The sequence below is a fragment of the Oncorhynchus tshawytscha genome, linkage group LG06 (assembly GCF_018296145.1).
Source record: "Oncorhynchus tshawytscha isolate Ot180627B linkage group LG06, Otsh_v2.0, whole genome shotgun sequence".
In the NCBI taxonomy this organism is placed as follows: Eukaryota; Metazoa; Chordata; class Actinopteri; order Salmoniformes; family Salmonidae; genus Oncorhynchus; species Oncorhynchus tshawytscha.
The window spans coordinates 78,178,761-78,205,238 of record NC_056434.1 but is presented as its reverse complement, the minus strand read 5'-3'; the positions used below and the strand labels follow the sequence as shown (position 1 = coordinate 78,205,238).

Sequence of the window (26,478 nt, the reverse complement as noted above, 5' to 3'; positions counted from 1 at the left end):
AGCAAAAACTACCATCAATATTTCTACATCTTCCAGAAGTGCTATCCAAGGACACTAAGTGCATCCTGTTACATCCTGTCATAAACTGAATCCTGACTAATAGGCAGTTTGTAAAACACAACTCTTGAGTGCATCGTTTAGGGAAGATGGATTGCAAGGCTTTTTCTTGTTGATAATAGTTTTAGCATAGAAAACAAGAGATGTGAGGAGGCAGAACTCAACACTTTTTACCCTTGACACAGAGATTCAGGGCTGAGGTAGGCCTCAGGGCAGGGCACTAGGGTTCTTTGTGAGCTGTGGGGTGAGGGGGCAGGGAGGTAGGGTGTCTGGGGAGCTGTTTCATGCAGTGGGGCCATCAGCAGGCCAGGCCAGCTCCAGCTCCTCTTACTGCGGGAGATCAATAACAGCAGCAGGGATGGCGCCATGAAGAGTTGATTCAGCATAATCTCTCACCCCCCGCTACCATTTTCTGATTTTCACACTCTCCCTGTTTCTCACTTTATACCTTGTTTTCCCCTACACAATGTCTCTCTGCTCCTTCCTCTCTGTAATAGAGATGCTAGACCAGCATGTCAGTCTTACTCTCTCTCCATCTTTGCCTCACATATTGCCAACCCCCTCTTTTTTCCTCTCTCCGTCTCCCTTGGATACCAGCTGCCTCCAGTCTGCCGTCTGACAACACAGTGCTAGTATCATTGTGCTAACAATACAAGTAGTGATGTTCAAAGAGCTAACAGAACAGATTGTGGGGGCTAAACAGCTCTAGTGCCTGGAGAGATACCAGCATCAATAACAGTATATTGATAATCACAACACTGATGCTAAATGTACACAATGTGTATGAATAAAAGTCTCTATAAGAGCCCTGCTTTCAATATCACAGTTGATCGGTTCCGATTTAAATTAGTATGACATAAGGCCATCAACTACACACGTCCATTCACTAACCCATTAACGGATCAAACAGATATACACTGAAACGCGGCCCCAGACATGAGCGGAATTGATTAACTGTGGGAATCATAGACACACAGTTAGCTCAGTGTGGCTTCATGTCTACTAGGCAGAGACAGAGGAAACTGGAGGCTGTGTTTATTGATGGTGGGTGTTGTTTGTGCTGTGTGGAAGCTTCATTCACTCTAATATGGCAGGGTGACTGAGACTGGCCCTGCACTGTCTGGGACAATGGGTCCACTGTGTGAGTGGAAGATTAGTGAGCTACTGTTCTATCTACCATTGTGTCCTCCTCGTATTTCTGGTGATAGTGTATATAGGTAATAGCACGCCTCTCAGGGAGCGACAATCAGGTCTTACCTCCTGTGGGGATAATGACTAACACCACCAAGGATTAGTCAGTGGTGTTCTGGAGGCAGGAAATGAGGAATTTATTACAGGGAAATTCAATATTCTGTAGAGCTTGTCACCATGAATTATGTTGGATGTCGGAGATGCCATTGATCCAAATCTAAACACGTAGTGATAATTTTCTTAGATGAAGTTTAAACTGTTTGAAATTCTGAGTCTAGTTAAGAGTCAATTATATTGAGGAATAACTAATAAACCAACTATTAAGTGACCTTTGACAATGTTCAATTGATATCAATTTAATAACATGGCAATGCTTTGTGCTTTCTGATAAAGATGGAACTTGACACTTGTGATATTAATCAAAGTGAAATCACATTGAAATGATTTAATGATCTGGAGGACCAGTGTGGATGACTGCATTTCTCTCTGTGAGCAGTGAGCAGGTTGACGCAGTGAGTTATGAATGGGCTTGCCATGGTGGGTGGCCTCTTGGATTGGTGGTGCAGATCTGTCCCATGGGCACCCTCTGGTGGCTGTCTCTCTACATGAACACATGCTGCATCAACCTGGAGCTCTCCATGCCAGGGGAGAGGCGCATGGCCCCTGACTGAGACAGCAGAATGGAGAGGATCTCCTTGGCCAGTAAAGGCTTGTTCTTCTGGCCACAGCAACCTGCTATCTCACCCCAGTTCTCTGCAGAACACCCAGTATCATCCAGAATCACCTTCTCCAAAGTACCTGAAAATGACAGCACCACTAGTCAACTCAACTTGTGTATGTGTGTACGCGACCATGTGTGGTTGCCCTGCTGATTGGTGGGTGGGTATAGCCTAACTACCTTGCCCACTTGAATGTGTTTTCTCCACCATCTGCAGTGCCAGGTCCTCCAGATCAGAGTTGAGCAGAGCATGGCAGGCAAAGCCCAAAGAAAGCACTGCAGGCTGGCCCTGGTACTCCTGAGTCAACGACTGGAGAAGAGCCAGACTGGGACAACCCTTCAGCACAAACAGACAGTCACCTGCGCACAAACATACACACAGAGAACAATACACACACACTGAGTCACTCACACATTTACTACATAGGATGTGTGTGAATAGTATCTGTAAATGAGTGTTTCCCACCTGCAGTAAAGCCTTTGCTTTGATAGATGAACTCCATAGTACTGCTGGTCATGCCTCTCTTGCACATGCTCAGTGCGGCCTTCCTGAGCACGCCGCAGGCCTTGTAGACGATGTGGGCCAGAGCCAAGCATGTGTCGGCCATCCGCGGCTTCCTGTCTCCATGCTCACAGATCACATCCCCCAGAGCCTCGCTGTATGTTAGCCTGAGAAGGGTATGGAGAAAGCTGTAACCCGACATAGACTCAATAACAAAGAGCTCTAAACACAATACCTATATATCTTATATTGTGATTGCTACAACCATGCCCAGCTATACCATTCAAACCCTACAACAAAAAGACTCATAACCCCTAACGCTCATATTATTTATACACTCTGATATGCTGACCTCTTCTGGGTTACCCAGTGTGTGACCAGCTCTACATAGTTGAGCTGCATGGCACACCGGACCCCCTCCACTGACAGGGTCTCCCCAGGCAGCTGCTTGCCAGCATGCACCGAGATCATGAGTGCCTGGAAGAAGAGAAGCAGAGGGGGCAGTTCCCCCTGGCCCTGGTACACTGTGACCGCTAGAGGGGAAACAAAGATGACATAGGATGAAAACAGTTCATACAGACTTATATGCTCTATATACCCCTACCTACATGTACAAATTACCTCGACTAACCTGTACCCCCGCACATTTACTCTGTACCAGCCCCCCTGTATATAGCCTCGTTATTATTATGTAATTCTACGGTGTTACTTTTTATGTTGACATTATTTTATTTTGTAAACATTTTCCTGACTCTATTTCTTGAACTGCACTGTTGGTTAAGGGCTTGTAAGTAAGCATTTCACGGTAAGGCCTACATCTCTTGTATTTGGCACATGTGACAAATTAAATTAGATTTATGTGCTGTATGCCTGTACAAGATGCAGAGTTACTTTATGGTTGAGACCACAATGACCCACATGATGTGTGTATAGCGACCACAACACTATAGGACGTCTATGTATAAGATAGAAAATAAAGATTTTCCACCTTTGAACCTTTCCATTGTCTCCATGTTTCTCAAAACTCCATGAGGGGATTTGGCAGCATGGAAAGCAGCTGCCTCATACTCACCCCCCTCAAATAGGTCAATGAACCTGCAGGGAGACACAACACATAGAGGAATGATCTATACATACAGTATGCATTGGTTGAGAGCATAGTACTAGAACTCGGAAAAGAACTGAAGTACCTTTCAATGTAATCCACCAAGAGCTCCGATTCATTGACCTTGCTGGGATCATCCTCTTCAAACACTACTGCACTAATGCCAAGGAAATCAGTGTCGCTCACTAGAATGAAAATCATATCACTTTATTGCTGCTGTATCATGAGCCTTATCATAGTTAAAAAACACACAAAAGCTCTCGTGAGGTTTATAGGCCTGCCGCATCATAAGTAGAAGACAAATAGGTTATAACACACAAAAAGCTAGGCTACATTATCTCTGACTAGAACTTCATTCACTGCCAGTGTCACTAATACTAATATACACTGTATGCTAAAGTGGAAGTGTAAAATACTTTTCAGATCAAATATATTCTCCAGTTTTGATGTTATGAACTCCAGTAGAGTGACTTCTTTTCCTGTCTTTTCCCATGTCATGAGGGAGTCATTCAGAAACTTCATCTTTTTGTATCTAGAAAACCAGAAGAACCGATAACTTTAGCAACAACATAGGCGTCTTCAATGGTATTCTATAGCCACTTGTGCCAGTGAGTCTTGAGCAAAGTGAGACACAGTCTCACCGGAGTTGGAGTCTCTCATTCTCCACTGCCAGCTCATCCCTCTGGTCCAGGGCGGATCGCATTTTATTGTCCAGGTCATCCTTGACAGAAACAGATACATACTGGCTCTTCCTCTTTATCTGCAGGTCGGCTCGCTTTCGCTCAAGGTACTCCAAATGCTTTGCCAGAGCTGCTGGGTTCATCGACTCATCAAATGTCAGACCTGGAAAAAACTATACTGTAAGCACCGCTCATGAATGACATATTGACATATGACAATATGTACTTGGGTAAACATACAGCCATTATAATGTTAAGACAAAACAAAATGGCACAATGAGTTCAGCAATGTCGGGCTATGCCTGGAATTTGCCCAACGGGCCGTAATGTCTTGCTGTCTGAGGTCTTCTGACGCAATGAGGGTCTCTTGTCTCTCCTTGACTCCTGTAGTCTATTTAACTCAGCCTGCAGCTCTGCAGTGTCTCTCTGAATGATAGCAATCCTAGAAAGGGAAAAAACAAGGTTTAGGCATGGATGTTAAACTATACTCTGGGGCCGCATTGTGCCATGTTGAAAATTTGAAGTGATTCTCTTGCCTTTCCTGAAGCTGGACAGCTCTTCTCTGACAGTACATAAGGGAGGTGGGCTGGGCCACCATGGCCTTCAGTTTCCCATGTGCTAACTTGGCATCACACTCACTCTTCTTTATGGCACAGATAAACTCATCATACTCTTTCTTGATGGAAGTGAGAATGGTTTTGTATGCAGTTGCATACTCAATTACCTGAGAAAATCAAACAAGCAAGAGACAGGTATAGTTACAATGCAACAAGTTAGCCTAGGCATTCTGATCAGTTCACGTGTGTAGGCCTAAAAAAAAAAGATTGAGTGATGATGCTGAAACAAGGCGAAAGGGTATGGTGGTTCATGTTGATACCTTATCAAATGCAGAACTGTAAATGATGTAACGTTGCTCATCAGGTCCCTCGTCTGGACACATCAGACGTTCCATCTCACGTTGAATGTATTCATCAAGAGATTCTAGGAAATACTTGTCACTGGCAGATTTGATAGGTGGCAAGGTTCTTCTTTCAGATTCTTCTGCGGAGTGATGTAAGTTTCCAGCCCCAGACATGATTTTCTTATGTTTTTCAATTGCTGCTTAGAGCATGGTTTCATTTCTCCAACACGGAGAAATATTGCAGATAAATGTCCAAAAGATAAACCGGAAGGTTGCTATGGACATCTCCAGGGTATGTTGGGTAATGTAGTTATAACATCGACAACAACAAAAAAAACGATCAAAACTGATTTCATATTTTCATATAAAAACGAAACAACATATGTTAAGCTGAAAATAAGCGTTATGTAAATAAACTTTACTGAGAGAGGTATTTTGAACAGGCATCTTATTTCACACCTACTCCCTGCAGACGAGCCCCGAAAACCCCGTCGCACGCGTCGAAAGCCCTCTTCTCATGATCCGCCATTAGCAGGAGACCTGTGGTAAGATCGTGCTCTCTGTTTTAGGCCATTATTTACCATAATAACGACATTGAATACTGTGTTAAATCTGAAATAGTTATAAATACAACGCTATCGTTCATATGTGCAGGTGGATTGAACGCCAAGATGCAGATTTTTGTCAAAACCCTCACGGGGAAGACTATAACCCTCGAGGTGGGTACTTGGGGCTTGTGTCACAAGTTGTGATGGAGGGCTTCTTGCCTCTACTAGCGGAGCATGTGTACATGATAAAAAAAATAAAAAGTATTCTAGAGTGCGTCATTTCAGTAATCAATCAGCCTTCTACATTTGTAAGTCAACAAATTTTTATTGGAGTAGCCGCAAATAGCTACGTTAGCTAGTTGGCTAATGTTACAGTAACGTTAGGTAGCTACATTTTAATAGCATTGCATGGCCCTGCGTATACACGTGGAAATGGCCAGGTCAGCTCGGCTAACTAATTGAACTATATTTTAACAAGTGATATTTGTTCTTAACGTTTGGCTGGTAACAAGTTGACGTTAATCAATATCCTGGGAAGTCTTGTTAGCCACGTTACTGTTTTAAAAACTGACAGGCTCTCTTATTTCCAGGTTGAGCCTTCAGATACCATTGAAAATGTTAAAGCTAAGATTCAAGACAAAGAAGGTAATTACATTAATTTTTCATCCTCGTCATCCGTTGAATTGAGTATAAGAGAGCACTGACGTTGGCTGTCAGACTGAACTCTGGTCACCCTCTAGGTATCCCTCCTGATCAGCAGAGGTTGATCTTCGCTGGTAAGCAGCTGGAGGATGGACGCACACTGTCTGACTACAACATTCAGAAGGTGAGAACATTTTAGCCTCCCTAAACAGTTGACAATACTACACCTTAGTAAATGTGTTGCAGGGAGTAGATTACATCAACTAAGTGCCAACACAATTCCCTTAGACCAGGGTTTCTCAGAGGTCTCTATGTTTACCTGACCTGGGACTCTGGTTGGGTTCTGTTCTATAGCCATCGGGTGTAAGTACAGCTGGTGGGCCTGAATGGACCTGGCAACTGCTTTACATATATTTTGGCTAGGCCTTAAATATGCTAGAAGCTATAGATGTATTCAGTAACCAGAAGAGCAAATTATTATTTTTTCTCTCAGTTCTAGTGTTATATATTGATAGCATGGCCCTGCGTATACATGTGGAAATGACCAGGTCAGCTCGGCTAACTAATTTAACTATATTATAGGTCGGGTCTGGGTGTTGTTGGGTCTGATTTTCAGCCTCTTAAAAAACACCATTTTTAACTTTCTTAATTACAATGGCGGCCATGGAACAGAGGGTTAACTTCCTTATTCAATGGCAGAACAACCATTTAAAAAAAAAAAAACTTTGTCAGCTCAGGGATTCGATCTAGCAACCTTTCGGTTACTGGCCCAACACTCTAACCACTAGGCTACCTGCCTCCCCCTTAACCTCCTAAGGCCCACTAAGATGCTTTTTTTTGTAACATTTATCTGATCACATTTAAGAGGTGTGCTGAATATTCAGTTAATGTTCAAAGTATACCAATTCATGTTAATGCAACATCTATTGCCATCAGGAGTTATTTTTGGTGGCAGGTTAGAGAATTAATTGTTTCCGGCGTTGTATTGATATTTTGTTTCTGGGTGATTTTGTTAATTCTGTGACTGGTGAATAACCTTTGTTTATTTGGGAGTTTCTCCTTACCATCCATCATACAGTCAAAACAAGTGTTTTTTTATTATTATGTTGTCATATGCAGTTTTGACCACTGAAGTCATAGCTATATGTTGTCTGTTTGGCTGAACTGTTGCTTTTTCCTGCAGGAGTCCACTCTGCACTTGGTGCTGAGACTGCGTGGGGGTGCCAAGAAGAGGAAGAAGAAGTCCTACACCACTCCCAAGAAGAACAAGCACAAGAGGAAGAAGGTCAAACTCGCAGTTCTCAAGTACTACAAGGTAAGGCATTAACTTTTTTTGTGGATTTCAGCTAGATTCAATTAATTATAGGAATTTTGGTAGTAGGCTGTATTGGCTGTGACCACTACCATATCTAGTGATTGGAGCATACTATTGTTTTGTAGACATTTGTTTTCAAGCTGAATGAAACCGGGGACATACTGCTACCCAAACTTGTCTAATAACCAAGGACATTTTTTGGCCAATATTTAAAATGAACATTCAGGCTTCCTGTGGTGTCAAGAATTCCTCATCAATGAGGCCTGTCATAAAAATAGCACTTAAAAAAAATGTAAACCCTTTGCTATGTTGTATCCTACTGAACACAACCACTGTCTTGTGTTCCATTGCTGTACTTATGGCTTCCATTGTGTTTCCCCAGGTTGACGAAAACGGCAAGATCCACCGTCTGCGTCGTGAGTGCCCAGCTGATGAGTGTGGCGCTGGTGTGTTCATGGCCAGCCACTTTGATAGGCACTACTGTGGAAAGTGCTGCCTCACCTACTGCTTCAACAAGCCTGAGGACAAGTAATCTATTGGACTGGAGTAAATAAAATGTTTTTACCAATCACTGTGATGGCTTGATTCTTATATTTTTTACCCACAATGGATATACTGGTTTCCAATTTAGACATTTTCATAGGGTTATTATTAGCAGGGCTACAAATTAAATTGTCTTTTTAGGCTTGGAACATTATTTCAAATAAAATGGGCATTGTAAAACTATTGATTTTTTACAATGCGAGTTGTCACTGAAGGTTCCACGTGGCTCGTGCTTCATTTAGCAGAGGGGCACAAGAATCGTCATACCCGTCCACGTAGTGGGACAAGAAAGGAAGAGCGCTGGTGACAGCACGACTGAGTTGCTCTGGGGATTTCAGTAAAAAGTGCAAATCAACACCCGACAGAACGCTACGGCAAGTTGAAATATTTTAAGTGTGGCGGCTGATGGCATTTACGTTCATGCTCTCGTTGAAAACTGACATGTTTGCCGTATACCTCGTACCACGTAAACGCGGCATTTGTGTGGTCCCCATTGGTTTTGAACTGATCTTTTTTTTAAAGGTGGTAACTCTTTAACTACTGCTTTGTATTGAAGTGGTGTATTGATGCAATTGTATTCATCACTTCAAGGAAATAATTTACCCATGGGCGGCTTTGAATTATATTCTAATACAATGGAACTTAAGAATTGAGTCGCAACTACTGAAAATCACTAATGGTGACACATCTATAAACCATGAAATACCAAATTCTCCATTGACTGGGTTTGTTCATTCGTTCGCGCTTGCGCAGTTATGTAAATACAGGTTTGTGGAATGAGTCGAGACTGAGGAAGTGTATGCTACGTTGGAGGGTTCCGATTTGTCTGAATAGCGTTTCTTTTCTCTTCAAATTAACAATGGCAACACCTGATCTCCGGACTGAGTTGGTTAAGTATTTGGAAAGTCTGAATATCCAGACGGTCTGCGTAGACCATCCACCGGTAAGAACCAATAACGTTAGCAAGCTAGCTAACGTTAGCTAAACTAAGGTGGTCCAGTGAGTTGTTGAATAATACTTAAATGCACTGGATTGGAGAACAAATGCACACCACCATCGCTCATAGAATAAGAATTTAGCCGTGCATTGTTTTGTTATTTTGAAAAATAATTGACACTTTTACTGGGCTTTATTTTGTGTTCCCTTTTACAACCACAACTAGGTGTCGCACGATGACTGTCACATGGACTCATCCTATATACATCTATAGGCAAGCCCTGTTCATTTTAGTACTGGCGCTTATTCGATGTGTAGATCTTACAGGTAGAAAATGGGACAATTATCCCGCATGAGACTTAATAGATGTATCATATGTTCTCTTATACTATTCTTCAGTGAATTGTTCCTGATTTTTGGTAGGATTACATATCATTTAAGTTGTCGCCTCTCCAGTGTTGATCTGTTACCAGTCTAGGTGAAAGCAGTAGGATAGATGCCTACTGGAAAATGTACTTGTCCAGATCTTCCATTTCAGAGTAGATGAAATGAAAGGGAGCCATTTTAGACATCAGATACCAAAGTAACATGTCCTCTGACACTTTCTCCCTTAGGTATTCACTGTGGAAGAGATGATGCCTCACCTGCAAGACCTCAGTGGAGCAGTTACTAAGAACCTCTTCCTGAAAGACAAGAAGAAGAAGGGCCTGTGGCTAGTCTCTGTCCGCCATGACCGTCCAGTCAACCTCAACGACCTGGCTAAGAAGCTAGGCTTGGGTAGCGGCAACCTCCGCTTTGCTGAGGAGGCGGCCATGTTGGAGAAACTGAAGGTGGGCCAAGGCTGTGCCACTGCCCTGGCACTCTTCTGCGATAAGGAACAGAGCGTCAAGGTTGTCCTGGACAGCGACCTGGTCAACGGAGGCCATGAGCGAGTTTACTTCCATCCCATGACCAATGCTGGCTCTATGGGACTAAAGCCAGAGGATCTCTTGAAGTTTTTAAAGGAGACAGGACATGAACCAGTTCTTCAGAGCTTTGACTAGTAAATACCTTGAAATTAACATACTTACTATCCTGTCAGGCTGTGCTTTGGCTTGGTACAATGATTTATTTAAAAGTTATTTACCTTTGTGCCTGTACTTCGGGTTATCAAGAAATGTCCATTATTGTAAAAAAATAATAATAATAATAGTCAAACATTTGGGACAGAACAAGGGATGGAGAGTCTTTGTTTTCTATGGGCAAGAGACCAGTAGATAGTTGGTTATATCATGTACATGGTTGAAAGACAATGTAGTAGTGATTTATGGCGTTTGCATTGTATCTCCCTCTGCGAGATCTAGTCATTTACACTGTTTTGATACTAAATACTGCAGTGTAATAAAGCAGATGATGAAACATTGATTCCCCACTCATATCGTCTGGGATTATATGCTATCTTTCTAGGCCCATCCTTAACTTAGGTGCTGGGCCAATAGAGAACACCTGTAAAGAACAGGAAGGTCTGCACACTGTATTTGCTCCCAATTCACCGCCCTGACAAAGATCCGGTTCGGATCTAAACATTTTCAATAAAGCAGAATAAACAGTGCAGGCATATATAATATTTAAAGGGGCATTACATTAATCTGTCTGTAGAAATCATGATATTACTTTCATCCAATATCCCAACAAATTATTCAAGTTATTATTCATCAGACGAAGAATAGATGACACTTGACAGTCCTTTATGAGATGAAGACTTGGCGCTGTGGGCAGTGAAGATGAAATGACACACAGGAGTCTTCTGGAGTTTTCATTACATCAAATGGATTTATGTAAAAGTGGAGGAAGTGGACATTAGGTCATCATTACAGACACAGTAATCTGACAGCACTGTACACATATACGCTGTGCCATTCAGCTCACACAACCTTTATCTTGATTGGATTGGCTGTCAATCAAACAGATGGCATGGCTTCCTGCGATAGTCATTTTGGCATTTCAGAGGAACACAATTTAAAACAGTCCATTCTGATTGGGAGGAAAGCGTGTTGATTGATTGCTCCATGCAGATTGTGGTTGACCTTGTTGTTCTGTGTCCACATGCAGTTTATTTCCGGTGCATATTGCTGAAAGTAGACGTCAGCTGTTCCACAGTAGAAAGATGTTGGATGTGCATGCTCATTTACAAAGAGTATCATTAACATCAAATGGCAGACTGCAAAAGTCCAGCTGATTCAAAGTCACACAGAGGACAACGTGGAGTCCCCAGGGTCTAGTTTAAGCTCACCCATTTGGCTTTGCGTGAACATTGGCACCAAGTGTAGGTCCGTGTAGAGTGAACATTAGCAGTCTGTCACAATACCAGTTAGCCTAGTGGTTCGAGCGTTGGACTAGTAACCGAAAGGTTGCATGATCGAATCCCCGAGCTGACAAGGTAAACATCTGTCGTTCTGCCCCTGAACAAGGCAGTTAACCCACTGTTCCTATGCCTTCATTGAAAATAAGAAATTGTTCTTAACTGAGTTGCCTAGTTAAATAAAAAGGTAAAAATTTGCCAGAAAGTCTGTTTTAGAAAAACAATTGTCACCACATACATGTAACTGCCAAAATAAAGGACAAACTTGAGTAAATGAGGGTTCTCACAGCACTGTTATGGTTTGGGGAGCATTTTCCTGCCATGGTTTAGGTCCTCTCAACCCCTTAGAGGGCAAGGTAAACACCAATACATACACATCTATTCTGAGAATCACCTTCAACCTATGGTGAAGAATTTCTATCCTGATGGGAGTGGTCTCTTCCAGGACGACAATGGGCAAGGTCGTTTTGCATGGCCCGGTGCTCCCATTGGTCCTTAAGTGAAATCTACACCCACCCGGCGCACCGGGCCATGTGAAACAAATGGGCCCAATGTCCCTCCACAGGGCACGATTGGTCACTGAATGGTCTGATGAGCATGAAAACGATGTAAACCATATGTCATGGCTGTCTCAGTCACAAGATCTCAACTCAATTGAACACTTATGGGAGATTCTGGAGTGGCGCCTGAGACAGCGTTTTCCACCACCATCAACAAAACACCAAATGATGGAATTTCTTGTGGAAGAAAGGTGTTGCATCCCTCCAATAGAGTTCCAGACACCTGTAGAATCTATGACCAGGTACATTGAAGCTGTTCTGGGTGGCCCAACGCCCTATTAAGACACTTTGTTGGCATTTATTTTATTTTGGCAGTTACCTATATGTCTTAAAGGGAAATTTCAACATGTTTCTACTTCATATTCATCACCTCCAGCACCACCCCAACATCAACATATGTAAAAAAGGTGCATTTATGTTTTGCAGTAAAAAATATATTTTCCAATGACATCAACCAATTAGTAAGCAATACCTACTCATAACTGGTTAAAAAACACACAATGCACAACAATGATGTCATTGGAAACATATCTTCCTCTATTTTTTACTACAAAACATAGAAACGCGCCATTTTCACATGTTGATGTTGGGGTGGTTGCTGGAGATTATGAATATGAAATTTAACATTTTAGAAATGTCCCTTCATGAGTTGTTTCCTTGATTCAAGGAAAAAAGAGAGGACGTTTACTTGTCTGTATTGAAGCATTCTTGAAATTGATTTAAATGTTGTTGTTTTTACAAGCTTTTCTCACTGAAGACCATCTAAGTAGACCAACTTTTAAAGGCTTCAAAGTCAAACAGACAGCTTGAAGGTCACTTTCCTCTGAGCTGGAGGCAGACAGAGTGAAGAGAAGAAGAGAAGGGGACAGAAAAAAGTTAGAGGCAGAAATGACAGAGAAGAAGATGAACATGTAGATATGGACGCACAGGAAAGCGGTCTACATGCATCGACAGTCAGGATACGGGGAGGGGTTTCAGCTGCACGACACCAAAGCCATGCAGTACTGCAGATAGATAAGCTCGCAAAGGGACCACAACCTTGTATAGAGCCACCGGTGCTTTTTCCTGAATATGAACAGAAAAAAGTTATAAGAAAAGCCAGCTATGGACACACAGTATCACTGAGGAGCAGGGAGGGAGGGAGGGGGTGCATGTACGTGTAGCAGGACAGACAGGTCCTCCTGTTATTAGGGATTGGGCACATACATGGGCAAAGCGTGTTCCACCAGACGCCATGCAGACGGTCCATTCATGTGCCCTTTACCGGGTGGCACCAGCCAGGCCAGGGGGGACGACGATGACACACCAGCGTAGCATAAGCAAGCACGTCCATGATGGGATATCTGTTACACCACTTTGGGTTACCATGGAGCCCCCCCCCCATCTCCCTGTTGGACTTGGAGAGCAGCACTCACCACTTGAGCTCATCATTAATGTTTAGGAGCTTTGTTGCTCCCCAGTTCCGCTTTTTGACTTTCTGCGCTCTTGTAACACTTCCACATCTGCAGAACAAAAGCATGTTATATTCCATCTGAATAAAGGCTGCAGTTAATGGTTTATACACACAAGATAAATACGATAAAACTATTTCAAAATGGTAAATACATCACGAAGCAGAAATAAATACATCTAAACTACCAACGACATCACTACTCCTACTACTGGTGCATAAAGGAGTGCTTTCTGCCCTTGAATATAACTTCATATGGTTCATAATATACGTTTGTACAAGGTGTACCCAGTCAGTCTACAATAATACATAACCTAAAACATGTTATTATGCTATTGGAATTTGTATTGTGGCCGTGAGCATTCTCACGACACCTTACCCAGATCCAATACCATAACAATCAAGAGTAGAAGAACCTTCATTCACAAAATAATCTGACAATCACATTCGTCTCACTTGCAAATTTCTCTCAACACTAACACTAGGAAGGCAACATTCTCTCTACAACTTAAATTTCCTCTCAAATCATTTAGTGAATGACATTTCTTCCAAAACCATCCCTTAACCCCAATTGAGAAAGATTTGTTCAGAAACTTAAATGGAACAGACAAAACGTGTCATATGCACAAAACACAAACACACCAAAGAAAAAGACAAAACCATTTTGATCACAACAATCAAAATGAGAGGTCCAGAACAAACCAAGACAGAATAAAGCCATGCAGTTCAGTGAATATGCATCGAGGTCGATACAGTAGAATCAGACTGGTAATGAAATGCGATACAGTATTTTAGAGAGGACAGTAATTCTCCCACATACCAAACACCCAATAAGAAAAAAAGGGAAACAATCTATGATCTCACATTCATAGTTGAGAAACTGGTTTCCTGTTAAAGATAGTAGCTCTTTCCTCTGAAGGGCTAGATTATTTAATGACTCCATAAATAGAGCTTATTGGCAGTTAATGTGGTCCTCAGACAGTCTATCATGGGACATGTTCTACAAGCCTCATACAGAGCTCCATGTTAACTCTGGAGGACCTCTGACATGGAGATAAAAAAAAAAAGATGAACTGAATGTCCAAATGATAGTTAATGTAGCTTTGCAACATGTTTCCTGAAGATGCATTTGTGATTGGAAAATAAATGGTAAATGTTGATTAAAATAACAAGAACAGCTATTCATGTCCCCCATAATGCAGTCATGTAATAGCTTTAAAATGTGAGCCAAACAAGAGGTTTGATTAATGAATAGTGTGAACGGACCATTGAAGCAAAGACATCCAGAGAACCCCACTTCCACAAGACAAAGAGATAGACCAAACCAGAGGTGAGGAATTGTGATTTACAAATCAGCCATGAAAACATGAAAGCGCAACAGAAAACATAGTATGATAGTGCTTTGATAAAGCATGCAGAGTTCCTTCTTTCTCCCCCACCATCACTGGTCCTTATGCAGGAGTAGCTGACCAGGGCGCCACACATTCAGACACAGCCATACTCATACCACAATGATTGTTGGTCCTCTGGGCTAAGGGGTTGGGATGGGGATTGGTCAGCATCGAGCACATGATTGGTGTCCATTACCTCCTGTTCCCCATTCTGGTCAGGTGGGCAGGACTTTTGCCCATTTGGTTGGTTCTGGGCAGTTTGAACAGAGTTGGGCTGGGGGTGGGTTTTGCCTGGGGGACCACTGATGTTACTGACCAGGGAGGTGTTGAGGGAGAGGAAGGTATGGCTCTTGGCCCCTGTGAAGGTTGGCTCGCTGAAGATGGAGTCCATAAACACTGACTCTACTGTGAAGGACTTTCCAAAAAAGGACTCCAGGCTAGAGAGATCAGTTTCCTTACTATTGGGGGGTTGCTGACTGCCCGTGCAGGGCATACTGACTGACTTGGGCAGGGACAGGGGCACGAGGGCTGGGTCTAGGGGGATGGACTGGTGATTGGGGTGTTGTGAGGGGTTACTGGTTGGGGGGTACTCACTGGGCGTGGTGGAGGCGCGAGGCGAGGCCTTTGAGGAGGGTGAGTGGTCCACAGACACGGGCTGCCGGGCGTCTTTGGACAGCAGGTCGTGTATGCTGGTCCGACGCGTGGAGCCCTCAGCTGTGGAGATGACGCTGCTGGCCCGAGGCAGCGTGGAGAAGGAGGTGGAGGAGATGTCCAGACGCTCAGACACAGACATGGCTTTACTCTGGGAGGAGAGGCCGACCCGGGGCTGGACCGTGCCCTTCACACGCGTACTCTCTGCCTTCCGTAGACTGGGACGACCTGGTTGGCCACCCCTTGGGGGGCGGCTGTCTGAGTGCACTGGCGCTGCCTTCCCACTGGCTGAGCGCAGGATGCCCCGCCCCTTAGTGCCGGTGCAGGAGGTGGAGCCTCGCTCAGCCCGGTCCCTCTGCACATGCTCAGCGCCTCCAGAGAGGCGGGGAGACTCAACGGTCAGATTCTCTTGGCTGCCAGACTGGAGATGGAGAGGAGACATTCAAGTTGCCATACCATGACATTACCTGGGCTTAATAGCAGACTTGATTGGTGAAATAACTTCTACTTGTTTCTTATCATAGCACATCTAAAGCCTATGAATAACACAGTACTCCTATCCCAAAATTGTATAGTACAGTGTCGTAATCTAGTGTTGCTGTGTGTTCCAGGCTGTCACCTCTGCAGGGTCGGTGCTCTCCTCTAGGAACTGCTGTAGAGAGACCACTTCACTGGCGCTGCCCGAGGAGTTGCTCGTCTTCTTCCTGACCTGGGCGGCCTGGGGGTCCAGGGACCTCCGCAGCAGCATGGGGCTCTGGTGAGAGGAGCGGGACAGGGGCTGCTGGACAGGGCTGCTCCCGCTGGACCACTCCTCCTGGTCCAGACTGAGGCTGAACTCCCCACTGCTCTCACTGTGGGGCCTGCTGAGGTTTCCGTTCAACGTGCCTGAAGAGAAGCAGTACTGTAGGTGAGTTCTGTTCTAACGGCGTATGACTAACTCAAGTACTAACATTAGAGTATCACCCCAAGGTGATGACAGGCCCTGGATATAAAGCATAGCTCAGGAACATAGCTCAGGAACATAGCTCTGGAACCTGCTTTTTTGTGACACAGCAAATAAATACAAAATATGCTAAACCTAGCCTGGAACCTTCCAGAACATACCTCAGACTAAGAGAAGAAGCAATTCCGAAGAGTTCTATACTAATTTTCTCCTTCTGTTTCTTATTGTTTTAATCTATTGTGTGTGTGAATCAACAAAGGTATGGTATACAGGAGCATGGGAGAGAGGGGGTGTGTGACTGTACCTTTGGTCTGGAGTGGAGAGAAGTGGGAGTTATTATTGCTATTACTACTGATGGTCTTGATACTATGGAGGCTGGAGGGTCTGGAGGCTGGTAGGGAGACGAGGGCACACAGTTTGAGAGAGCACGTCACACATGGCAGCAGATGGTGCATGCAGGCAGGAAGGGTGGCATGGTGCCATGCTACTCCAACAACATGCCCAATCACACAAAGGGAGTGGAGAGGGAGGGGCACACATACTTGAAGGGAGGAATCATTCAAGAGGGAGGACCTATTGTAAAACCTGATTGGAGGAAAGGAGCCTTGTGATTGACAAGACCCAGAGGCCAACAGGGGAGGGGCTCAGGTGACTGAAGGGGAGGGAGAGGAGGATTATACTAGAGGACAGGTGTGTGGGATGCAAACTGATAGTGTTGTTGCTGTTATTAGTGGTCTTCAGGATGGTTCAGGTTGGGGAAAGTGATGTTAGCAGGTATGTGACCGGTAATCATTTATAGTTGTAACGATCTTGAGTAAAGTGGTACTTTTAGTGGTCTTAGACAGATGTGTGACTTCCAACAGATGCTACCGGGGACTCTGCACATAGTGGATGGCTTGAGAATAGAGGGTGAGAGCCTGAGTACTGTTAAAGACCTGCAGGCCTGGCACATTCAACACACACAACTGCCTGGGTTAACCTGCTCCCACAGATATTAGACACTACACTGGGCTACAGTAGTGCAGTTCACTAATACTGAGCTACTGCTAGTTACGCTCAGTTTAGGAAATACTAAATTGTCCTAAACTATCTTCCATTATATTAGTTAGCTCACAAACATTCCAGAACATTAATGTAACAGAGTGTAAGTGAAACAGACTGTCCTTGTGAAATTCATGCAATTAAAAAACAACAAATATAATTACTGTATTACACAATGTACATGTCAGTGGGAGGGCATTTTAGCTAGCCAAGAGTGAACAGGAAATAGAGATAACTTGTGTGTGTGTGTTATATGTGTGTGAGTGGGGATATGGAGTAGGCAGAAAACCTGATCTACCAGCTAATGGAGGCAGGCAGCTTAAGACCATTTGTTAGGTGGAGTTTGCGGTTTATGATAACATCTTGGCTGAATCCCTTTCTAATGGTAGCAAACTGAAATGCAGAGATATGGGCCAAGCTTCTAGCTAACGTTAGTGGGCTATCTTTACATCATAGTGGCACAACATTTACACTTACTGTAGGGCTTTTTAAAACAGGGACTTTTTTTGGGGCCATTTGATATTTCATTCCAGTAGTAAACTGGTGGTATATAATAGTAATGGGAGTTTCTGTTCTTAAGGGCAACAGTTATTTTACCTTGCCCTTTGACCCCAATGGGGTCGTCTGAGGATGCTGGAACATCTTCACAGGAAGCGTTGTCTGGAAGAAAGACAAAGAGATAAGGAAATATGAGTTATGATTGGAGGGATACTACAGGAGACTACAGGAGAATAGGGCTTATGGGAAGCAAAGTCTGACTCAGCCAATCAGTCAGCCAATCTTCTGAAAGCTAGAGTATGAAAAAAATGAAAATAATTAATGACTTGCTTCTGAAACACACAAAGATTGGCAGATCTTTCTACTACAGTAAATACACAGGTTAAGGGCATTGGGCCAGTAACCTTAAAGTTTCCTGGTTTGAATCCCCGAGTTGGCAAGGTGGACAAATTTGCCGTTCTGCCCAAGAGCAAGGCAGTTAAACCCTAACAACAACTTCTCCCCAGGGGCTGATGACGTGGACGTCGTTTAAGGCAGCACCCTCACATCTCTGATTCAGAGGGGTTGGGTTAAATGCGGAAGACACATTTTGGTTGAATGCATTCAGTTGTGCAACTGACTAGGTTTCCCCTTTCCCTTTATGATAGTTCAGATGACCACACAGAGGAAGGGGGGTCCTGTAGTCTCTACCTTTGATCTTCAGGCTCCTCTTGGCCCTGCTGCCTGAAGGCAGGGTGAGTGTGGTGTAGTTGATAGCGTTGGTGGAGTAGGCCATGGAACCCAGCCCTTTCATTCGCCGGGTACCGCTGCCCCCGTTGGTCTCGACGGGCGCCTCCAGGTTCTCTGTGCTGCCTGCCCACTGACCCCCCGCCAGCGCCATGGTCTGTAGCAAGTCGTTCATAGCTGGGTTGGAGATGAAGATCAATTAGCCGATACCTCCTACCCTTATGTGGTGGGCTGACTGGCCCCAGAGGGAGGGCACAGGGAGCAGCGCTAGGCTAAGCATGCAGTGGCTGCTAAGAATCAGAGCAGCAGCATTCAGAGATGTGACACAGTCAGTGTCAGCAAGCCCATGTTGGCAAAGCATGCAAAAGAGCTGAAATGCAGCCAAACTGAAAAAAGACTCAATAAAAATAGCAGAGAGAGTGAAAGATAAAAGAGAAGACAGGGAATGATAGAGAAAATGAGAGATAAAGAAAGAAAATACAAGATAGGGAAAGAGAGAAAAAGATAAAGAAATCAATGGAAGGCTCCATTTCAAATCCTACATGGTGGCAGAGAGAGAGAGAGAGAGAGAGAGAGAGAGAGAGAGAGAGAGATAGAAAAAGAGAGAGAGAGAGAGAGCGAGAGAGAGAGATAGAAAAAGAGAGAGAGAGAGAGAGATAGAAAAAGAGAGAGAAAGAGAGCGCGCAGTGTGGTTCTGCCAAGCCATGCCTGCATCAGCACTGTAGTGAGAGAGGGGTGAGATGGCAGGCTGCACTCACACCACAGGCAGAGATATATAGATGGGGCCAGAGTCACACAGTGCAGGTCACACCACACTATACAGTACGGTACAGTAGAGAAAAGTGGAATGGCATACAGTTCCTCGCGACTGCACTGTCACACACATATACACACACTAGACCTGGACTAAAAATAAACTACAGCTCATCTACAGATATCACAACACTACAGCGAAAAGAACTACAGAAAAAACCCTACAGTTCACAGAACACCTCTATCCTCTACAATCACATTAACTTACATTCGTGTCCTTAATCACTGAAGAGAGTGTTAGTTTGTTCTAATATCTACATATGTTAGTTCTTGTATGTCATTGCTTTGACTGTACACAAATCTAATCCAAACACAACATGTGTTAAGATAGATGCAGCTACTATTAGGGAAACAGTAGTGTTTGAGTTTAGTATTCCTAGAATGGAAGGAAAGACACCAGCCAGGAGCTATGAGAGGAGACTCTAGGAGATGGAGGGAGGCAGGCGCAGGCCAGAGGAGGTGGAGCGATGGAGGGAGGCAGGCGCAGGCCAGAGGAGGTGGAGCGATGGAGGGAGGCAGGCGCAGGCCAGAGGAGGTGGAGCGATGGAGGGAGGCAGGCGCAGGCAAGAGGAGGTGGAGCGAGAGAGGGAGGCAGGCGCAGGCCAGAGGAGGTGGAGTGATGGAGGGAGGTAGTAGGACGCTGGGTGGGCTATTGGAGGTCTTACACATGGACCGGCGGTAGATGGCCTTCTCTTTGTCTTTCTCCTTCGATCTGGTCCTCATAAAGGGCAGCCTTTTCAGAGCTGTCAGTTTACAGCCAAAGCAGAGGGGGGAGAAACAGAAAGACCAGGGGAGATGGAGAGGAACAGAAAGGAGGGAAAACAGATGGCTGTTAATGCTGAGAACCAGGGGGACAGAACCAGGGGGAGAGAACCAGGGTAGTGCCCTGAAGACCCAGCTGGGACCGAAAACAAACACACAGAGTTACACAAGGGAAAACGCTTACATGCAAATGAGCACACACACACTAACACTCACTGACTGTTCAAACAAATTCATACACAAAACACCAGCTCGGTGGGATGGCTGTGAAGAGGGTTGTTACATAGAAGACATCAGGCTGCCAGCACACACACACACACACACACACACACACACACACACACACACACACACACACACACACACACACACACACACACACACACACACACACACACACACACACACACACACACACACACACACACACACACACACACACACACACACACACACAGGGTGATGTTTATTAAAGGGTGCAATTAGGAGGTAAAACGATGAGACAAGGAGTGGCACTGCAGTGAAAGGAGTATTCACAGGGAAAGAGAAGATTCTGGGACACTGACTATACAGAGACACCATTTTAGATTTCCAGCTCCAGACTGTCTGCATTTCACAGAAATAAAGAAGTGGAACTTCAGTCTTTTTAATTTTTTTTTTTACATATCTCATATTGTGTGTGTGTTACTTAAACGTTATTTATTAGAGCTATTCAAAGACAAATCAAATGGTTGCATAAAAGGTTGTCTTTAGTATAGTTGAAGACAAAAAATGTGTTAATAGCTGGTGCATTGAGCACAGGTGACCCATAATGCATTGCACCTTTTAATAGGTATGGACATTGACTGAAGGATGAGTCATGACACGTTGACATGCCCTGAGTGACAGGACAGCTCGACTACAAGCCGCGCCCAGCCCTCCCCTCTTAGCATACCATTAGAGGAACCCTGGTTACCCTGGTTACCCTGCACATGGGAATGCTGCACTCTCTGAGAGTCTCTCTTCCCTTTTGCACAGAGAGAGAAAAACAAGCATCGCAAGCGTTAGGTCCACACAACCAACCACCACACAGCAACAAGCATCTACTGTCCTGGAGTCTCCAGCCCGGCAAGCCTCACCGTCTGCAACTGACCCCTGCTCATTCTTCATTTCCTGAATCTGACCCTGCTCATTCTTCATTTCCTGAATCTGACCCTGCTCATTCTTCATTTCCTGAATCTGACCCTGCTCATTCTTCATTTCCTGAATCTGACCCTGCTCATTCTTCATTTCCTGAATCTGACCCTGCTCATTCTTCATTTCCTGAATCTGACCCTGCTCATTCTTCATTTCTTGAATCTGACCCTGTTCATTCTTAATTTCCTGAATCTGACCATGCTGATTCTTCATTACCTGAATCTGACCCTGTTCATTCTTAATTTCCTGAATCTGACCATGCTGATTCTTCATTACCTGAATCTGACCCTGCTCATTCTTCATTTCCTGAATATGACCCTCTCATGTTCTAGTGTCAGAGTGTACTTTCCTGAATCTGACCCAGTGTCCTTTGGTCTCTCTGTGTCCAACCCTGCATATATGTATTAATACAATATGTGCTCTGCTTCCTGGGTCTTTTATCTAACATGTGATCTAGTCCTTCTTCCTGTGTGTCAGTCCCTCTGGTCAGTTGTACTGAGAGAGGAAGACCTAGTCCCAGGCTGCCTGGTCAGGATCGGTCTATTGCTTCCTTCTATTGTGTTTATTTTACTGTAACGTATACTGATGTGTTTTAATTGCACTTCAAATAAGGCTGGATTTGATCTGTTCAGTAGGGAATATTCCATGCAGGCCTGAGAGTGTGTCAACTCACTGCTGCTCCTCTTGTGTGTCAGCGTGTCGTCCAGGGAGTTGGAGCCAGAGCCTATGGAGGAGGAGTCCTGGCTGTCCAGAGGAAGCCCCAGGAAGCCCTCGCTGGACTCGGAGCGTGTGGGAGTCAGCGTCAGGGAACGCATCCGCTCCCGACTCCTCGGCTTGATCAGCTTCTTCATCTTCAGGGTGATCCAATTCCCCCGTCTGACACGAGAGGGGAGGGGAGTGAGAGTGAGAGGGGAGGGAGAGATGAGGGAGGGAGAGAGAAAGGGGAGAGAGAAAGGGGAGAGAGAGGAAGGAGAGAGATGGGGGAGGAGTTATTGTTATTTGAGGTAAATTATTTTATTCTGGCTAGTGTTCAGTAGGAAGGAAAAGGGGGGGGGGAATGCATTTAGTTTGTTTTCCCATTTCATGCCTATTGAACCAGGGGTTTTCCAGCATCTGGGGTGTTCTTGTAAACCACAGCATACCAATTCCCCAGAGACAGCCATAATTTACAGCTATGATGATGTTGGTTAGGCATAAATATAAACCAGAGCTGCCTGGTTAGGTAGACATTTCAACCATATGCAGGGGTTGGTTATGCAGGGGTTGGTTAGGTTCAGATGTAAACCATCTGCATTTAGTCAGGCACGGAAATGAATCCGAACTGAATGGTTAGGTATAGTGCAGTCGATTAGGTACTAGAATGAATCCTAACCAGACGACTGCAGCAATGTACTGCAGTTATACATTTAATTTTCATGTGGGGGGGATGTCTGCTTTGTCTCAGCCAGCTGTTTACTATGACAGATAGTATACAGATACCTATGGACATGATGTACTGCAGCATTCCCAAGTCTGGCCACAGCACCACCCACAGTGACAGCAGTGAGTGGATTCCTCCTAGCTACTTACCTCCGTGGAGGTGAGGGGTCGTAGAACTTATACTGATCCATGATCTTCTCCTCCAGCTTCTCCTTCTGTCTCCTCAACTCGTTCAGCTTGTCTCTGTGAAGGAGGGAAAGACCAGTTAGCGTCAGGGACAAATGACATCTAGACCAGTTAGTGTCAGGGACAAATGCCATCTAGACCAGTTAGTGTCAGGGACAAATGCCATCTAGACCAGTTAGGTTCAGGGACAAATGACATCTAGACCAGTTAGGGTCAGGGACAAATGACATCTAGACCAGTTAGCGTCAGGGACAAATGACATCTAGACCAGTTAGGTTCAGGGACAAATGACATCTAGACCAGTTAGGGTCAGGGACAAATGACATCTAGACCAGTTAGCATCAGGGACAAATGACATCTAGACCAGTTAGGGTCAGGGACAAATGACAACTAGACCAGTTAGCGTCAGGGACAAATGACATCTAGACCAGTTAGGGTCAGGGACAAATGACAACTAGACCAGTTAGCGTCAGGGACAAATGACATCTAGACCAGTTAGCGTCAGGGACAAATGACATCTAGACCAGTTAGCGTCAGGGACAAATGACATCTAGACCAGTTAGGGTCAGAGACAAATGACATCTAGCTACATAGCCAAGAAACAGACATTTCTCCTGTTGACATGTTTGACACCGGTTACAGGCTATCAAAATGTAATAGTGGGGGTCATCTCTCACATGTACTGTCTCTGTTCTACGTGGAACAGGTCCTTGCTCTCCATGGTCTGTTCTAGCAGGGTGCGGTTCTGCAGCATCAGGGTCTGGATCTGGTCCAGCAGGTGACGGTTCTCCTCCTCCAGGTTCCCTTTCAACTGACTCAGCAACTAGGGAGAGAGAAATAAACTTAATTTTTTTTTTTTACCTACGTTTTCAATGGAAATAGTTATTGAGCAAGTTTCCAAGTTTCTTTTCCATGGTTGTATGTATTACATGGGCTGTGCCTTTTGCAGTGTGTGAATCGTTGTCTGACACTCTTTAAGCCTCATAGAGCTCAGTGTTGAGAAACCAGCTGTGTATCCCCAGGCACAACTACTCAATCAGCCTTCCTTTCCAACAGACAGATGTCAGGACAGTGGCCCAATATCAGCTATGAACACTTCCATAACATGGGGGCATATTTACCAAGAGTTTCCTGTGATAGAGTTGGGAAATATGTGGAACATGCAAATTCCAATCTAGTCGGTCTGTGGGAAGGGGGTGCAGATATTGCAGTTCCTCACACTGGTTGGTGAGTGGGAGGTAGAGAAGTGGGGTTGAGGGGTATGTAACCGTACCTCACACTGGTAGGTAAGTGGGAGGTAGAGAAGTGGGGTTGAGGGGTATGTAACCGTACCTCACACTGGTTGGTAAGTGGGAGGTAGAGAAGTGGGGTTGAGGGGTATGTAACCGTACCTCATACTGATTGGTGAGTGGGAGGTAGAGAAGTGGGGTTGAGGGGTATGTAACCGTACCTCACACTGGTTGAGGGGGTAAGTGGGAGGGGAGAGAAGTGGGGTTGAGGGGTATGTAACCGTACCTCACACTGGTTGGTAAGTGGGAGGTAGAGAAGTGGGGTTGAGGGGTATGTAACCGTACCTCACACTGATTGGTGAGTGGGAGGTAGAGAAGTGGGGTTGAGGGGTATGTAACCGTACCTCATACTGATTGGTGAGTGGGAGGTAGAGAAGTGGGGTTGAGGGTATGTAACCGTACCTCACACTGGTTGGTACTGAGTGGGAGGAGAAGTGGGGTTGAGAGAAGTGGGGTTGAGTGGGGTTGGGGTATGTAACCGTACCTCACACTGGTTGGTGAGTGGGAGGTAGAGAAGTGGGGTTGAGGGGTATGTAACCGTACCTCACACTGGTTGGTGAGTGGGAGGTAGAGAAGTGGGGTTGAGGGGTATGTAACCGTACCTCACACTGGTTGGTGAGTGGGAGGTAGAGAAGTGGGGTTGAGGGGTATGTAACCGTACCTCACACTGGTTGGTAAGTGGGAGGTAGAGAAGTGGGGTTGAGGGGTATGTAACCGTACCTCACACTGGTGGGAGGTAGAGAAGTGGGGGAGGGGTATGTAAGTACCTCACACTGGTGGGGTTGAGGTAGTGGGGAAGTGGGGTTGAGGGGTTTGCAACCGTACCTCATACTGATTGGTGAGTGGGAGGTAGAGAAGTGGGGTTGAGGGGTATGTAACCGTACCTCACACTGGTTGGTGAGTGGGAGGTAGAGAAGTGGGGTTGAGGGGTATGTAACCGTACCTCACACTGGTTAGTGAGCTTGGTGGAGGTGATGTCCAGCTGCTGGTACTGCTCTTTGAGTTTGGAGAACTCTGCCTCCATGCGGGTCTGTTCCAGCTTGGCACCGTTCATCTGGCTCTTCAGGTTCTTATGGTCGGCCTGCAGGCCCTCATTATCCTTCACCAGCTGACGGTGTGCCATGTTCAGCCTACACACAGAAACATCAGAATGGGTTTCAAACAGCACATTCTTTACTCATAGCCCCTGGCACAGGTCAAACCACAAACCAAACCATTCACTAATTGACGAGCAAAATAACAGCTAAATGGTTAGTTATCTAATTGTAAACTACCACTTAAAATGTCTGCATACTGCCACTCAAAACAGACTTTCTTTTCCCTCGCTCTCAAAAAATCTTGTTACACAGGTTTCTCCTCAGCTGGATTGACAGTTTAGGGATGTTCCCTTGCACCCCAAAGTAAACCTCAGGGCACACCCCCCTCCCCCTCGGTTCCTTATACATACAGTATTCAGTTTAACCTTTCATTCTCCTCCTTCAGTTTGTGGTAGTCTGCAGCCGTGGCCTCGTGGCTCTTGTTCTCAGACAGCATCTTCTCCTGCTCTGACTTCAGCTGTTTCTCCAGCTCCTCCAGCTGATCCTTCTGCCTCAGCAGCTGGTTATACCTGTAAATACAGTACTACCTGTTAGTGAACAGCAGCTGGTTATACCTGTAAATACAGTACTACCTGTTAGTGAACAGCAGCTGGTTATACCTGTAAATACAGTACTACCTGTTAGTGAACAGCAGCTGGTTATACCTGTAAATACAGTACTACCTGTTAGTGAACAGCAGCTGGTTATACCTGTAAATACAGTACTACCTGTTAGTGAACAGCAGCTGGTTATACCTGTAAATACAGTACTACCTGTTAGTGAACAGCAGCTGGTTATACCTGTAAATACAGTACTACCTGTTAGTGAACAGCAGCTGGTTATACCTGTAAATACAGTACTACCTGTTAGTGAACAGCAGCTGTGCGTTTACACACGTCTCTGACTTGAGTGCTGTGTAATGGTAGAGTGGAGGTGAATGCATAATAAGACTGTCGTGCACGTGTCTTTGGCCATGAGTGTGGTTAAGTGTGTGATTGTAGGCCAGCTGTGCTACAGT

The 26,478-nt window shown here is 44.9% G+C and overlaps 4 protein-coding genes across 8 annotated transcripts in view; 2 read left to right on the top strand and 2 right to left on the bottom strand.

Moving 5' to 3' along the window:
* Window positions 1-1,588: 1,588 nt before the first annotated feature.
* Window positions 1,589-5,601, bottom strand: LOC112253132 (clathrin heavy chain linker domain-containing protein 1). Its single transcript, XM_024425092.2, has 11 exons — window positions 5,131-5,601; window positions 4,790-4,977; window positions 4,556-4,695; window positions 4,215-4,416; window positions 3,990-4,105; window positions 3,659-3,758; window positions 3,457-3,563; window positions 2,821-3,001; window positions 2,433-2,635; window positions 2,147-2,326; window positions 1,589-2,046 (listed from the first exon to the last, which is right to left on the bottom strand). Exons 1-11 carry the CDS (start codon window positions 5,326-5,328, stop codon window positions 1,850-1,852), a joined length of 1,812 nt encoding a protein of 603 aa, XP_024280860.1. The 5' UTR covers window positions 5,329-5,601; the 3' UTR covers window positions 1,589-1,849.
* Window positions 5,602-5,626: 25 nt separating this feature from the next.
* LOC112253134 (ubiquitin-40S ribosomal protein S27a) lies at window positions 5,627-8,230 on the top strand. Its single transcript, XM_024425094.2, has 6 exons — window positions 5,627-5,699; window positions 5,809-5,873; window positions 6,293-6,347; window positions 6,443-6,528; window positions 7,528-7,659; window positions 8,042-8,230. Exons 2-6 carry the CDS (start codon window positions 5,826-5,828, stop codon window positions 8,189-8,191), a joined length of 471 nt encoding a protein of 156 aa, XP_024280862.1. The 5' UTR covers window positions 5,627-5,699; window positions 5,809-5,825; the 3' UTR covers window positions 8,192-8,230.
* Window positions 8,231-8,950: 720 nt separating this feature from the next.
* Window positions 8,951-10,542, top strand: LOC112253133 (prolyl-tRNA synthetase associated domain-containing protein 1). Its single transcript, XM_024425093.1, has 2 exons — window positions 8,951-9,145; window positions 9,753-10,542. The coding sequence occupies exons 1-2, from the start codon at window positions 9,002-9,004 to the stop codon at window positions 10,179-10,181; spliced, it is 573 nt and encodes a 190-aa protein (XP_024280861.1). The 5' UTR covers window positions 8,951-9,001; the 3' UTR covers window positions 10,182-10,542.
* Window positions 10,543-10,927: 385 nt separating this feature from the next.
* The window catches only part of LOC112253545 (girdin), an 81,460-nt gene continuing 65,909 nt past the window's right edge, over window positions 10,928-26,478 (bottom strand). Inside the window, exons 22-35 of one of the 5 annotated variants that reach the window (XM_042323640.1) lie at window positions 25,847-25,990; window positions 25,328-25,514; window positions 23,773-23,918; window positions 23,060-23,152; window positions 22,164-22,366; window positions 21,249-21,320; window positions 20,218-20,295; window positions 18,704-18,916; window positions 18,113-18,175; window positions 16,779-16,865; window positions 16,151-16,416; window positions 15,475-15,952; window positions 13,455-13,541; window positions 10,928-12,867 (exon numbers count right to left, since the gene is read on the bottom strand). In XM_042323640.1, the coding sequence (XP_042179574.1) occupies window positions 13,477-13,541; window positions 15,475-15,952; window positions 16,151-16,416; window positions 16,779-16,865; window positions 18,113-18,175; window positions 18,704-18,916; window positions 20,218-20,295; window positions 21,249-21,320; window positions 22,164-22,366; window positions 23,060-23,152; window positions 23,773-23,918; window positions 25,328-25,514; window positions 25,847-25,990 (2,095 nt within the window). In that variant the 3' untranslated portion in view covers window positions 10,928-12,867; window positions 13,455-13,476. Of the gene's footprint in view, window positions 15,953-16,150; window positions 16,417-16,778; window positions 16,866-18,112; window positions 18,176-18,703; window positions 18,917-20,217; window positions 20,296-21,248; window positions 21,321-22,163; window positions 22,367-23,059; window positions 23,153-23,772; window positions 23,919-25,327; window positions 25,515-25,846; window positions 25,991-26,478 lie in introns of all 5 variants that reach the window. The other 4 variants (XM_042323636.1, XM_042323638.1, XM_042323637.1 and 1 more) reach the window with 4 other exon arrangements.